This window comes from Pan troglodytes, chromosome 9, assembly GCF_028858775.2.
Source record: "Pan troglodytes isolate AG18354 chromosome 9, NHGRI_mPanTro3-v2.0_pri, whole genome shotgun sequence".
Classification (NCBI taxonomy): Eukaryota; Metazoa; Chordata; class Mammalia; order Primates; family Hominidae; genus Pan; species Pan troglodytes.
Genome location: NC_072407.2, coordinates 77,606,277 through 77,618,314, shown reverse-complemented (window position 1 = coordinate 77,618,314; position 12,038 = coordinate 77,606,277). Strand labels below are relative to the sequence as shown.

At 49.4% G+C, this 12,038-nt stretch overlaps 1 protein-coding gene across 4 annotated transcripts in view; it reads left to right on the top strand.

The window, feature by feature from the left end:
- MAP6 (microtubule associated protein 6) overlaps positions 1-10,195 on the top strand; it is an 83,996-nt gene extending 73,801 nt beyond the window's left edge. For 2 of the 4 annotated variants that reach the window (XR_002938513.3, XR_010147616.1), the window contains one exon: positions 8,929-9,013. Coding sequence is in view for 2 of the 4 variants with exons in the window: in XM_508647.9 (XP_508647.1) it covers positions 8,929-10,054 (1,126 nt within the window). In the remaining 2 variants the exon portion in view is untranslated. Of the gene's footprint in view, positions 1-8,928 lie in introns of all 4 variants that reach the window. The other 2 variants (XM_508647.9, XM_016921635.4) reach the window with 2 other exon arrangements.
- Positions 10,196-12,038: the final 1,843 nt, after the last annotated feature.

Here is a 12,038-nt window from a genome sequence, read left to right as displayed (position 1 = left end):
GTAAGGTTAGAGTCTGCAGGTGTCACTCCCATTTACAGATAAACAAATCGGAACTCAGTGATTAAGGAACAAAGTCACACAACTTGTAAGTGGTGAGCCAGGATGTGAACCCAGGTTTGGGTGACCCTAAAACCCATTCCTTGTCCAGCACTTGGGACTATCTGTAGGATTCCTGTTGCAGAGATGTGCATCCCCTGAAACAGCAGCCTCCTCCTCTGTCCCTCGCTTGCTCTGAAACGTTCAATGACTCTCCATACTCTCGTCTATGGAAAATGAGTCACAAGAAGGTCAGAGATGCTGAGTTTGATCTACACAGTTCACTCCCTCCACCCCTGACCCAGAATTAAGTCTTGTGGAGGCAGCATTTCTCCTAACTGTGGTCCTAGCTGATGTTTCTGTGTGATGAGCCACATCTGGCGGACTCAGTGTTGCCCTGGGCTGGTAGACTGATTGGCAGCTGCACAGGTAGGGCTTCCAGGTGTGAATGTGGATGGGCACTCTTAGGCAGGATGCCACTGCTTTCTGGGGCTAAGGTCTTCTTTTTCAGGGTCGGCTGAATGCTAGGAAGTAAACCTGGTGGGTAGGGGGGGCTGTGCAGTGGGAGTAGCCAGCCAGGTTGTTGGGGGCCTGGGCCCAGAGGGGCAACTCTCTAAGGAGATGCAGTTGGGAGCTCTGAGCTGGAACCTGCAGAAGTCATTGGCTCCAGCCAGAGCCAGTCAGAGTCATCTCAAGCCGAGCCCAGTCCAGGCATCTACAGACAAATTTGGAATCTCTGTATCTGTATATTCCACCAGGAGGGATACTATAGAGAGGAAAGAGCTCCTCCATTAAGGTCCTGACTTTGCCCGAACTCACTATGTGACTTTGGGCAACTTACTTCCGCTTTCTGCACCGCGTTTTCGCTTCTGGAAGGTGAGGAGAGGGCTTTCTCTCTGCCTGGCTGACACCATTGTTGTGAGAATCAAATGCCTTGTATGTAAAGTTATCTCAGAAACCTTAAAGAGATGTTATCATTTGGAGGGCCAAAAAAGGTGCTAAGTTAAAAATAGGAAAACATTTTCATGTCATGTAAATGCGGTTGTTAGAATTTGATCTTGTATGAGCTATTTTAAAACTCCTCATTGAGAAAGTAGGCCTCCTACCATGTGCCAGCCCTATGCTAGTGATCCCTATGGCCTGGCACATAGTAGGCATTTAGTAAATGTTTGTGGAAGTACAGAAGGAGGCAAGAGGCAGGGAAGAGAGAGAGGAGAGGAGGGGAGGGAGAGAGGGAAAGAGAGATGAAGCAGGCATGGTCCCTGGCCTGAAAGTGCCCAGTCTAGAGAGGCAGATACAAAACTATTGAAGCTGATCTGATAGGGGCTGCTGCCAAGGTGGGGGTGGGGGTGGGGGCACTGTGGGAACACAGAAAAAGGAAGTAGAGGCTCAGAGGTTTTTTCACTGAGGAAGATTCTTCAGTTACGGAGTAGAGGTTGCTAAGTGGATGGCGAGGGGTGGTGTTTGGGCAGCCAGCACTGATAAAGCTAGAGCTGCTTGGGCTGATCATTGGAGGTACAGACTCCAGGGCAGAGGAGGTGTGTCCTGTGTGGAGACCAACCTACAATGTGGCCTTTAGTTCTGGAGTGACACTGTCCAAGGGACAGAGCCAACTGAGACACATTGTAAGGAGGGCAGTTGGAATGTGAGGGCTCTGGGAACCAAGTCTGAACTGTTGTGGGGCTTGTGTTACTTGGAGAAGCCAGGGATACAGACCCAATTGCTGCCCCCTTCAAATACCTGAAAGACTGTCCTGGGGCAGCCAGCAGGGCATTCACTAAAAGGGTGGCCCTGGAGTGCAAAACAGGGATCAGTGCAGAGATAGGAAGGAGTGGAGCTGACTGCAATGCAAGCTTCTGCTCAGGTCTAACCAGTGGCCACTGAGGAGGAGGCTGCCTCACCGGGCATGTGCAGCCCACCCCAGGCAGTGCGAGCAGTGGCTGGGCAGCCACCTGCCAGGGAGATTGCAGCAGAGGCTCAGGAGACCCACGGCCCAGCAGTCTATCCTTCCAGCCCTGGGCACCTTTGATTTGGCTTCTGGAGTTTTGCTTTTATGGAATAGAGAGGGAAGACTTCTCCAACAAAGTGACAGCTTGGCCCCTAATAAGATCTTTGAGCCTCTCTGGTTTGAAGAGACACAGGCCGATAAGGCTTAGGGCCCAGCTTGGAGGTGGTGCCTGTACCCAGGTGGTGGCGTCATGTTTGTGGTGTGTGTTTACAGGTCTGTCTCCTGCCTCACTCTAGGAGCTCCTTCCCCCAAGTCAGGGCTTGGCTCTCATTCACTTCTGTGTCCCCAGTGAGGGCCTGACACAGAGCAGGGTCTCAGTAGATTTGTTCAGTGAATGGATAAAAGAGAAAAAAATTAAAAGTGAATAAAGAGAAGAAGCTACACCAGCCATGTGTTTTTCCCACCAATATCTGCCAGGTACTACAATGAGCCAGACCCTGTGCTAGATACTCATGATGCAAAGATGAAGAAAACACAGTCCCACAGGCTAGCAGGAGAGGCAGATAATTACCAAACAACAGGATAATTACTAAAAGAGACACTCCCACAGAGTCCGGTTGAGGATAGAGGCGGAGCGAGAGTTGTTTTGAGAACTCCTGTCTCCTGCAGATTCTTCATAAGAATAATGAGCCTTTCAAAGATGGTTTCCTTGGCAATCCCCCTTGGCAGCTGCATTTCCATCACTGTGTTGGGAGCTTTGTTTGTGTCTAAGAATCATGAGCACATGTACGGGGCCCATGGAGGCAGCAGCAAGGGAACAGAGCCCTAGAATCACACTGTCTCTGTCCATGTTCTGCCAGGGGCCCTGTGGTGCCATTGGCCTGGGCTTCACTGTTCTCCTCCTGCCCATCTTTGCTCCAAGTGAGTTTGCTCCATCTCTTCCACCTGCCTGCTGAGATGTTGACAGGCCCATGTTTTAGTCCTGGACCTGGAGAATCACTTGTCCATTCTGGGTCAAGTTTCCATCTGTGGAGCAAGACAAATGGACCAGATCAGCAAGCCCCCCTTTGGAATTAACATTTGCTAAACATCACTTGTATTCCAGGGGCCATGCCATGAGCATTCACATAAGCTAATCCTCCCTAGAAGGTGGACCTTCTAATCTTCCTTTTATAGATAAGGAAACTGAGGCCTGGAGATGTGTGCCCCAATGCCATCCTATGGCTAGGAAGGGGTTGAATTCACATTCAAACCCAGCTCTTCGGGCCTCAAGCCCAGTCAATGCACCATCTCTTTAGCAGGTTGCTTTTTACATCATGAGAAATAATATATCTTAAAACGTCTGGCACCAAGCCTGGCCCATAGTTATTGCTCAGTTTCTTTCTTCCTCAAGGCTTTTCCACACTGCCCCACACTCCCACACTTTCCCTGGAAGGCAGGAGATTCAAGGACAGGGTCCATAGGCTCCCCACTTTCTGAATTATGCCCTATGCCAGGAGCATTGCCACAGCTGTTGGCTGCTTTGATGGTGCAACAGGAGACAATCTGGGAAGAAAAAAACCATGTGGATGGACTATAGGACTGGAATTGTGTGCAAGGGCAGGAATCGGTGGGAGGGAGTGAAGTCCTTTCACCATCCAGTGGAGGACAGGGCTCAGTAATCCTGCTGCTAGACTCTGGAAAGTATGGATCCAATGTCAGTGTGTGTGCACTCAGGAGGCATTACCTTGTCTCCATGGAAACAGGAAGAAGGATAGAAAATGAAGTGTCTAAGACAAGATGTCTCATATAACCTTGGAACATTAAGTTTTGCAAATAGGACAGAGCCTGGCACAGAACAGTCTGTTGTTTATTCATTCACTCAAGTATTAAGTCAGAACCCACCTGGGCTCAGGTACTGTTCATTTAAGGTACAGAGGATACAATGATGTGCAAAACTGACATGGTCCCTGCCCTCTGGACACTTCAGTCTAGTGGGAGAAACATTAATCCAAAAGAATACAAGGAATTAGCTGAGATAAGAGAGGAAAGCAAGTGCCAGGGACTAGGAGAGCCTGTAGCAGGGGGCTGGCCATGACTATGGGGTCAGGGAAGGCTTCCCAGGGCAGTGCTTCAGTGAGCTGAGAGATGACAGCTGAGTAAACACTAGCCAGGTGAAGAGGGAACAAGAGAATATTCCAGGAGCAGACAGCTGCATGTGCAAAAGCTGTAAAATGGGAAGGAGCAGGGCGTGCTGAAGGAACAGAATGCTGGGCACAGAAAGCCAGGAAAGGCAGGAAGGAGAGGGGTGAAGGGATAAGGAAGTGGGTAGATTGGCCAGCTAGGTGGGGCTGTGTAACACATTTTCTTCTTTATTCTTGGTACAAGGAGAAGGTATTGAAAGGTTGTGAGCAAAGAAGGGACAAGATAGGGTTTGCTCTCTTAAAAGATCATTCTGATTTCTGTATGAAGAATGGGTTGGAGGAGAGCAAGAATACATGGAACAGGGGACAGCAGTTAGGAGGCTGTGACAGTGGTCCAGGTAGATGATGGCATAGCAGGTGGTAGGGGAAGGGAGGGAGGGAAAGAAGTGGGAATATTCAAGAGATAAATGTTAGGAGCTGAAATCAATGGGACCTGATGGATGGGGTGAGGGTTTTGAGGGAGAGGGAGGTATCAAGGATGAATCTGAGTTTCTGGCAGGGGCTAAGGAATAGAGGATGAACCAGCTTTCAGCAACAATAACTTTTAAAACTTTCCATTTTGCCTTCTTTGTTTCAGATACTGTGCTGGGCATTGGGGCTGCAGGCAAGGAGGTTGGCCCCTGTCTTCAGGGAGCTCTCTGTCTAGCAGGGGAGCCTGGCCTGCAGTGGGGATATGTGAGAAAGTGGAGACAGAGACTGTGAGACGGTGCTGCAGCAGGGATGCAAACGAAACTAATCTGGAGAGACACAGGCAGGAAGACCAGGGAGGAGGTGGGAGCTGAGCCGAGCCTTCAAGGACAGGCAGGGCCTTGACAAAGAAAAGTGGGTGAAGCAGAAACAAACAGACAGCCCGGGCTGGCAGTGTGCAAAACAGCGTGAGAGGATGATGCAGGGAAAATGAGGTTCCCCCAGGACTGCTGTGAGGGTTGAATGACATAAGGCAACAGACGCATGAGCATTTTAGTAAACTGCTATCACAGTTATTACAGAAGTGGACTTATTTGTGCACTATCCAAGCACTCTGAAAATATCAAGAATTATTATTCCAGACGCCCACCTAGCAAAATTTTCTGTTGTAATAATCCCTGACATTTATATCGTTATCCCCACTTGATAGGTGGGGAAACTGAGGTCTACGGTGGTTAAACAATTGCCCAAGACCTTTCAGGCAATAAGCAGCACAGAAACCAAGGTCAGCCCAGCAGGTCATTGTACTTTCTGAGAGGTTAGTGCTTTCGGGGTGCACAGGCTGGGAGAAGGCGCCCGTGGCATATGCTGTCTTGAGAACATGTGCTGCTGACCCAGGGCACCAGATTTGGTTGTGCAGGTTGGGCCATGCCCAAGGACAGCTGGCCTGTGGCCTGAGTGGGCTGAATGCAGCCTGCTTCTGCTCCCCAAGCCACGAACCAGCTTCCACCCTGAGGGGGTGGCTTTGCCTCATTCATACCAGCCTCACTGGAGGAGGTGGGGCACTTTACAGATGGGAGACTGGCAGGCAACTGGAACCATGTGAGGACCAGTCAGTGTCAGTGAGGATTTCATGGTGCCCTTGAGTGCAGTTTCGTGCATAGAAAAACTGTCCAGGCTGCTTGGATTTTAAAGATGAATGCTTAATAAAAAGTAACAAAAATAAAATTAGTAAAATGTAACAATCTCTTTTAAGGAGGATGTTATAGCTTAATTCAATTACCCTAAATATAAATTAAATTATGAATAATTTTAAATAAATTAAGATTCAAAATATGGTGACCATTGGCTTGTCATAAAAGTTCCATTGTTGTTTAAAAATGTGTAAAACTGTCATATCTTTCAGCTTTAGGTTATACATCTAATTTAATTATTCCGTTACACATTTTATATTGGGATTACAAAGCTAATCTGTTAGACATTCTAATATGCTAAATTATCTTAAACATTACAAATACCTTTGAACTAAATCTATGCACATTTTTCCTAAACTTTTTTCTTTCTTTTTTTTTTTTTTCCTGGAGCCAGTGTCTCACTGTGTCACCCAGGTTAGAGTGCAGTGGTGTGATCTCAGCTCACTGCCACCTCCACCTCCTGGGCTAAAACGATTCTCCCACCTCAACCTCCTGAGTAGCTGGGACTACAGGCACCTGCCACCACACCCAGCTAATTTTTGTATTTTTAGTAGAGATGGGGTTTCACCATGTTACCCAGGCTGATCTCGAACTCCTGACCACAAGTGATCTGCCCGCCTCGGCCTCCCAAAGTGCTGGGATTACAGGGTTTTTCTTAAACTTAATATTAAAAAAGTAATATTGGGGACTTGATTTAATTCATCATTTTAATCTTAATTATAACCTTCCCATGATTAAAGATACCCACTAAAGAAAAAAGTTTTCTAACCTAAGCAATATGGGGTTATGTATCCATGCAAAGTTGAGGCTAGCTCACAACTGGCTCATTAAACAGAAGAGCCCATTAAACAGAAATTTGGTAGGTGGCACAGGAGCCAATGCTGTAGATATCCAAGGAAATGTACTTCCTGGCCCAGGCTGCAGGGCTGGCCTTCTTTGTGACCTCCAGGCCAGCAGGAGACTCCAGGCCCATGTCCTACCCTTGGGATAGGTTCTGCAGCCCAAGCCCCTGAGATGGAGTTAAGCTCCCTTTTTTTTCTTTTGTCCCTTCTCAGCTTCCTCACCCTGTTGGGAGGACACCACCCAGGTCGCTTCACAATCTAAGAGAATACACCTAATCAATTTCCTGCTTGGCTCTGTTCTGAATTCGGTTTTTCTTTTTCCTCTCTGACCAGCCACCAGTGACTGGAGGTATTTTCATGCCACTTTTGGATTCCACATGCTTCTCACAGCCTTGCCTGGCTCTCTTCTCAAACACTAAGTTCCTACTGATAGCAGCCAGCTGTGTCCATCTGGCCAGAGCAGCCGTGTTCCATATCATGCTGAGCCAGAGAGCTGCCCTGGCCCCTTCCACTGTGATGCTCAGGGACAGCCAGGGGAACTGGATGGAGAGGTTGCCTGTGCTGTGTGGACTCTGATGAGAAATACCAGTCCCTGGGTGGCTCAGGATGCTAAATACAGTAAAAAGCTTCTGCATCAGGACAACACAGAAGAATAAAAGCAGTCCAAATACACATAATTTTACTTCTAAGTAAACAGAAAAACAACCATAATACTACCTAATAATACCATAGTACAAGGTGCTCTAGGTGCTGACCTCTAATCATTATAGATTTCTGAGTAAATATCATTATACCCAATAAATAGAGTAATAGTAATAGTCACCTTGCATTGAGCACCTACTATGTGCCAGGCACACTAAGGGAAAGAGCACAGGATCCAGGAGCGAAAGGATCCAGATGCTAGTCCGTGGGGGTTCCCTCACTTTCCCCATCACTTGTCCTCTCATGACCTCATTTTCTTCATCAGACAAGTAAGGGTAAGAACATCCTTCCTGTGTGCTTCACAGGGCTGCTCTGTTGCTGAAATGAGCTATAAAAGGGAGCCATTCGGAAAGCTGGATGTGTTGTAGGCGTGCAAGGGCCTGTGATGCTTGCTGAGCAATGCCACTCTCTCGACTTCCAACGTGGCCTGCAAGGAAGGAGTGTGCACTCTAAACCAGAGGGCTCCAGGCTGGCCGGGTCTAAGTGTGGCAATGCTTGCCTTTGAGTGTTAGTGTTGTCACACGCTCTCCACAGTGTGGGTGGGCCAGGGGATGAGGCAGACGGCCACAGTGAGGCGAGGGAACAGTGCCTGAGGATTCTGATGAAAGACTGGGACTCTTGGCTACAGGGAAATAAGCCCAAGAGCCTGGAAGTTGGTGAGGGCAAAGGTCTCAGGAGAGCAGAGAGAGCCAGAAGTGGGAATGGAGTTAGGGGATCAGGGCCTCATCCCTACCTGAAAGCAGAGTCCCATTGAGTCACCTAGCAAAGGTTGGGGGTAGTGGGAGTGGTGCATGCAATCACAGGGCGCACTGTCTATGGAGAATTTAAAGCAATAAAGCTAAAAGCTGCCTGTAGTCCAGCTATTCAGGAGGCTGAGGTGGGAGGATCACTTGAGGTCAGGAGCTGGAGAACAGCCTAGGTGACATAGTGAGGCCCCGTCTCTACAAAAACAAATAACAAAAAACTAATAGCTGGCCTGCTTTTTATTATCACTATATGCTGCTCATTCTATACAATGTCAGTGATAAAATACTTTTCCCCTTGCAGGAGAGGGAGAGAGGGGCATTCCCACTGCTTCCTTTCCTGGTATGCCGTGGACCCCTTGCCCCTTCTTGCAGCCAGCACTTAACAAGGGGGTCAGGGAGGCAAAAGAACTTTGAAGGCCCTGAGAACAAGAAAAGAGCACCCTGGCCTGTGGGGGCATCTGGTGGGCAGCTGAGATGGGGCTCCCAGGATGGGCCCAACGATCCTAGAAGAAAAAGTAGGGACCTGGATGGAATGTGGGGTGGACGGGCTGCTGGGATGCCTACTGGATGACTCCGAGTCCAGCTACAGTACTGCCATTGTCACCAGGGTGCCACCCCCTGTGCCACGTGCAGGTTATAATCAATTGGCAAGCACATTGAATGACTGATTCCTGAGCCTTCCCCTCACCCGCCTCCCTCACCCCCGCCCACATTCTGTACTAAGAACAGAGAAATCATATTCTCCTGGCTCTCCAGCAAGAGCTGCCCGGCCCAGGCTCCACTAGGCCAAGACTTATTAGGCAATCTGTACTCTGCCCTGTCCCTGCCTGAGCTCTACTCTCACAGTGATCACCTCTCTCTCCTTTGCAGGAGCCTGGCTCAACCCGTCAGTGATTCAAGTAAGAATCAAGGTCCTGTAGCCACAGAGCCAGACAAGGATCAAGGTTCTGTGGTCCCAGGCCTTCTGAAAGGTCAAGGTCCTATGGTGCAAGAGCCTCTGAAGAAGCAAGGTTCTGTGGTCCCAGGGCCTCCAAAGGATCTAGGTCCCATGATCCCATTACCAGTCAAGGATCAAGATCACACGGTCCCTGAGCCTTTAAAGAATGAAAGCCCTGTTATCTCAGCACCAGTCAAGGACCAAGGTCCCTCGGTCCCAGTTCCTCCAAAGAATCAAAGTCCTATGGTTCCAGCAAAAGTTAAGGATCAAGGCTCTGTGGTACCAGAGTCTCTAAAGGATCAAGGTCCTAGGATTCCTGAGCCTGTGAAGAATCAAGCTCCTATGGTCCCAGCACCTGTCAAGGATGAAGGTCCCATGGTCTCAGCATCTGTCAAGGATCAAGGTCCCATGGTCTCAGCACCTGTCAAGGATGAAGGTCCCATAGTCCCAGCACCTGTCAAGGGTGAAGGTCCCATAGTCCCAGCACCTGTCAAGGATGAAGGTCCCATGGTCTCAGCACCTATCAAGGATCAAGATCCCATGGTCCCAGAGCATCCGAAGGATGAAAGTGCCATGGCCACAGCACCCATAAAGAATCAAGGTTCCATGGTCTCTGAGCCTGTAAAGAATCAAGGTTTAGTGGTCTCAGGGCCAGTCAAGGATCAAGATGTTATAGTCCCAGAGCATGCAAAGGTTCACGATTCTGCAGTTGTGGCACCTGTAAAGAATCGAGGTCCTGTGGTCCCCGAGTCTGTGAAGAATCAAGACCCCATTCTCCCAGTACTAGTTAAGGATCAAGGCCCCACAGTCCTACAGCCTCCAAAGAATCAAGGTCGTATAGTCCCTGAACCTCTGAAGAATCAAGTTCCTATAGTCCCAGTGCCTCTGAAGGATCAAGATCCTCTGGTGCCAGTACCAGCAAAGGACCAAGGTCCTGCAGTCCCTGAACCTCTGAAGACTCAAGGTCCCAGGGACCCTCAGCTACCTACTGTCTCACCTCTACCCCGAGTCATGATCCCAACTGCCCCCCATACGGAATACATTGAGAGCTCCCCTTGACACTCACCCCTTGACACACCAATGAAGGAGCTGACAGTGAGAGTGCTCCCCTCCCAGGGGCAGTGAAGACACATATTTAATCTGCATGAAACATGTACAGTAGTCTTGCTGGAATCTAATAAAAATGGTCCCTCTGGCTCAGCAATGTTTCTCTCTGTCTCTGTTGGGCAGGGGTGCATACATGTGTATAGGTGGGCCTGTCAGGCTCTGCATTCACCCATCTGGATCAGAGGGGTCTGAGAAGCACCAGTTCCTGTGAGTTGTCAGCATGAGATGGGAGTGGGTAGGCGATGCTAGATTGAAACAGGACCCCATCACGGAGGTGGGCAGGATAAGGCAAGGGTCAGATACCATGACAGCCTCACAAGAGGTGCCAAATCCCAGCAGGCTGAGCCCTGGGTAGCTGAGTTGAAGCCTGCAGATGAAACAGGAGCAGGGACCCACCTGGCACAGGGGAATTCTGGATGACAGTTGTTTGCCAAGAGCTCAGCCTTAAAGCTCATCCAGGGGTCAAACTTCTTGAGGAAACCAGGCCTCTGATCATAAGTCTCAGGACACTGTATAACCTAACACCTGCTAATCCTCATTCAATATCCATGACAGCTCAACTGAGAGCTTCTAAAAAATATACCTAGAGCCAGGCACAGTGGCTCACGCCTGTAATCCCAGCACTTCGGGAGGCTTAGGTGGGTGGATCACCTGAGGTCAGGAGTTCGAGACCAGCCCGGCCAACATGGTAAAACCCTGTCTCTACTAAAAATAAAAAAATTAGCCGGGTGCGGTGGCAGGCACCTGTAAACCCAGCTACTCAGGAGGCTGAGGCAGGAGAATCACTTGAACCTGGGAGGCAGAGGTTGCAATGAGCCGAGATTGTGCCACTGCACTCTAGCCTGGCTCCAGCCTGGGCAACAGAGCGAGACTCGGTCTCAAAAAAAAAAAAGCGTGTGTATGTGTATGTATGTATGTGTGTGTGTGTGTGTATATATACATATATATATACATATATATATATATATATGTATGTATATCTGAAGTCCCCATTCATTTCTCCGTGCAGCAAGCTTGTCCTTAGCATGCACTTTGTGCCAGGCTCAGTGCTGAGCACTGGGGTCACTATGGGAAAGAATATTATGACAATAAAACATGGTATGGGATGAGGCCCTAGGACAAGTCAAGACCTGGCTTTGAGAGGCCAGTGAAGAGAGAACACCTGGCAAGGGCAGCCAGGAAGGCTTTCCAGAGAAAGTGGCTGTGGAGTTCTGATGGAGTCTAGGCAGTCCAGACAAGGCAGACAGGGCGGCATGGGTGTGGCTGAGGACTGGGTAACGCTCCCTCTGAAAGTCCTTGAATGAAAGGAATCTGGTTTGCATGAGGACTTGACCAAGGGTATGGCAGGTCTCTGGGGTGGAAAACTAGGACGAGGCAGGGGTGATCCATTTTCTGAATTCCAGGATATCAGGGAGGGAGTGGGGGTGCGTCCTGTGGGCTGTGATTGTGGGGCTGGCAGGCCGAGGAACAGCCACAGCCAGGCTGTGGGGAGGACGGCTGGGAGCTGCCAGCGGGCCTGGGGCTCAGCCTCAGTCAAAGATGGGTCCAGCCGGGATGCCGCAAGGCCATATTACAGCCTCCCTTTCAAAGCCCAGAGCCCCCAAGAAGCTAGGGTGGAGGCTCCACCAGTTGCCCCCACCAAAGCTGGCTCCCAAGGAATACTGCTATCCCTTTCAAAGGAGCTCAGCTCAGTTCTTACAGGAAAATCATCAGAGGAAATACAGTATGGAGGACACCCAAATAGTCTAGTTTTCTAAGCAAGCCTTCCCCATCCAACTGGCCCCAAGCCTGCCTCCTCACCCCGTTCCCAAGAGCACTAGGGTTTTGTCTATACACACACAAACACACACACACAGAGAGAGAAAGAGAGAGACGTTTCTTCACAGTGAGGTTGGCTTTTTTTGGCCCAACACAAAAGTAGCCCTCAGAGCTTGCT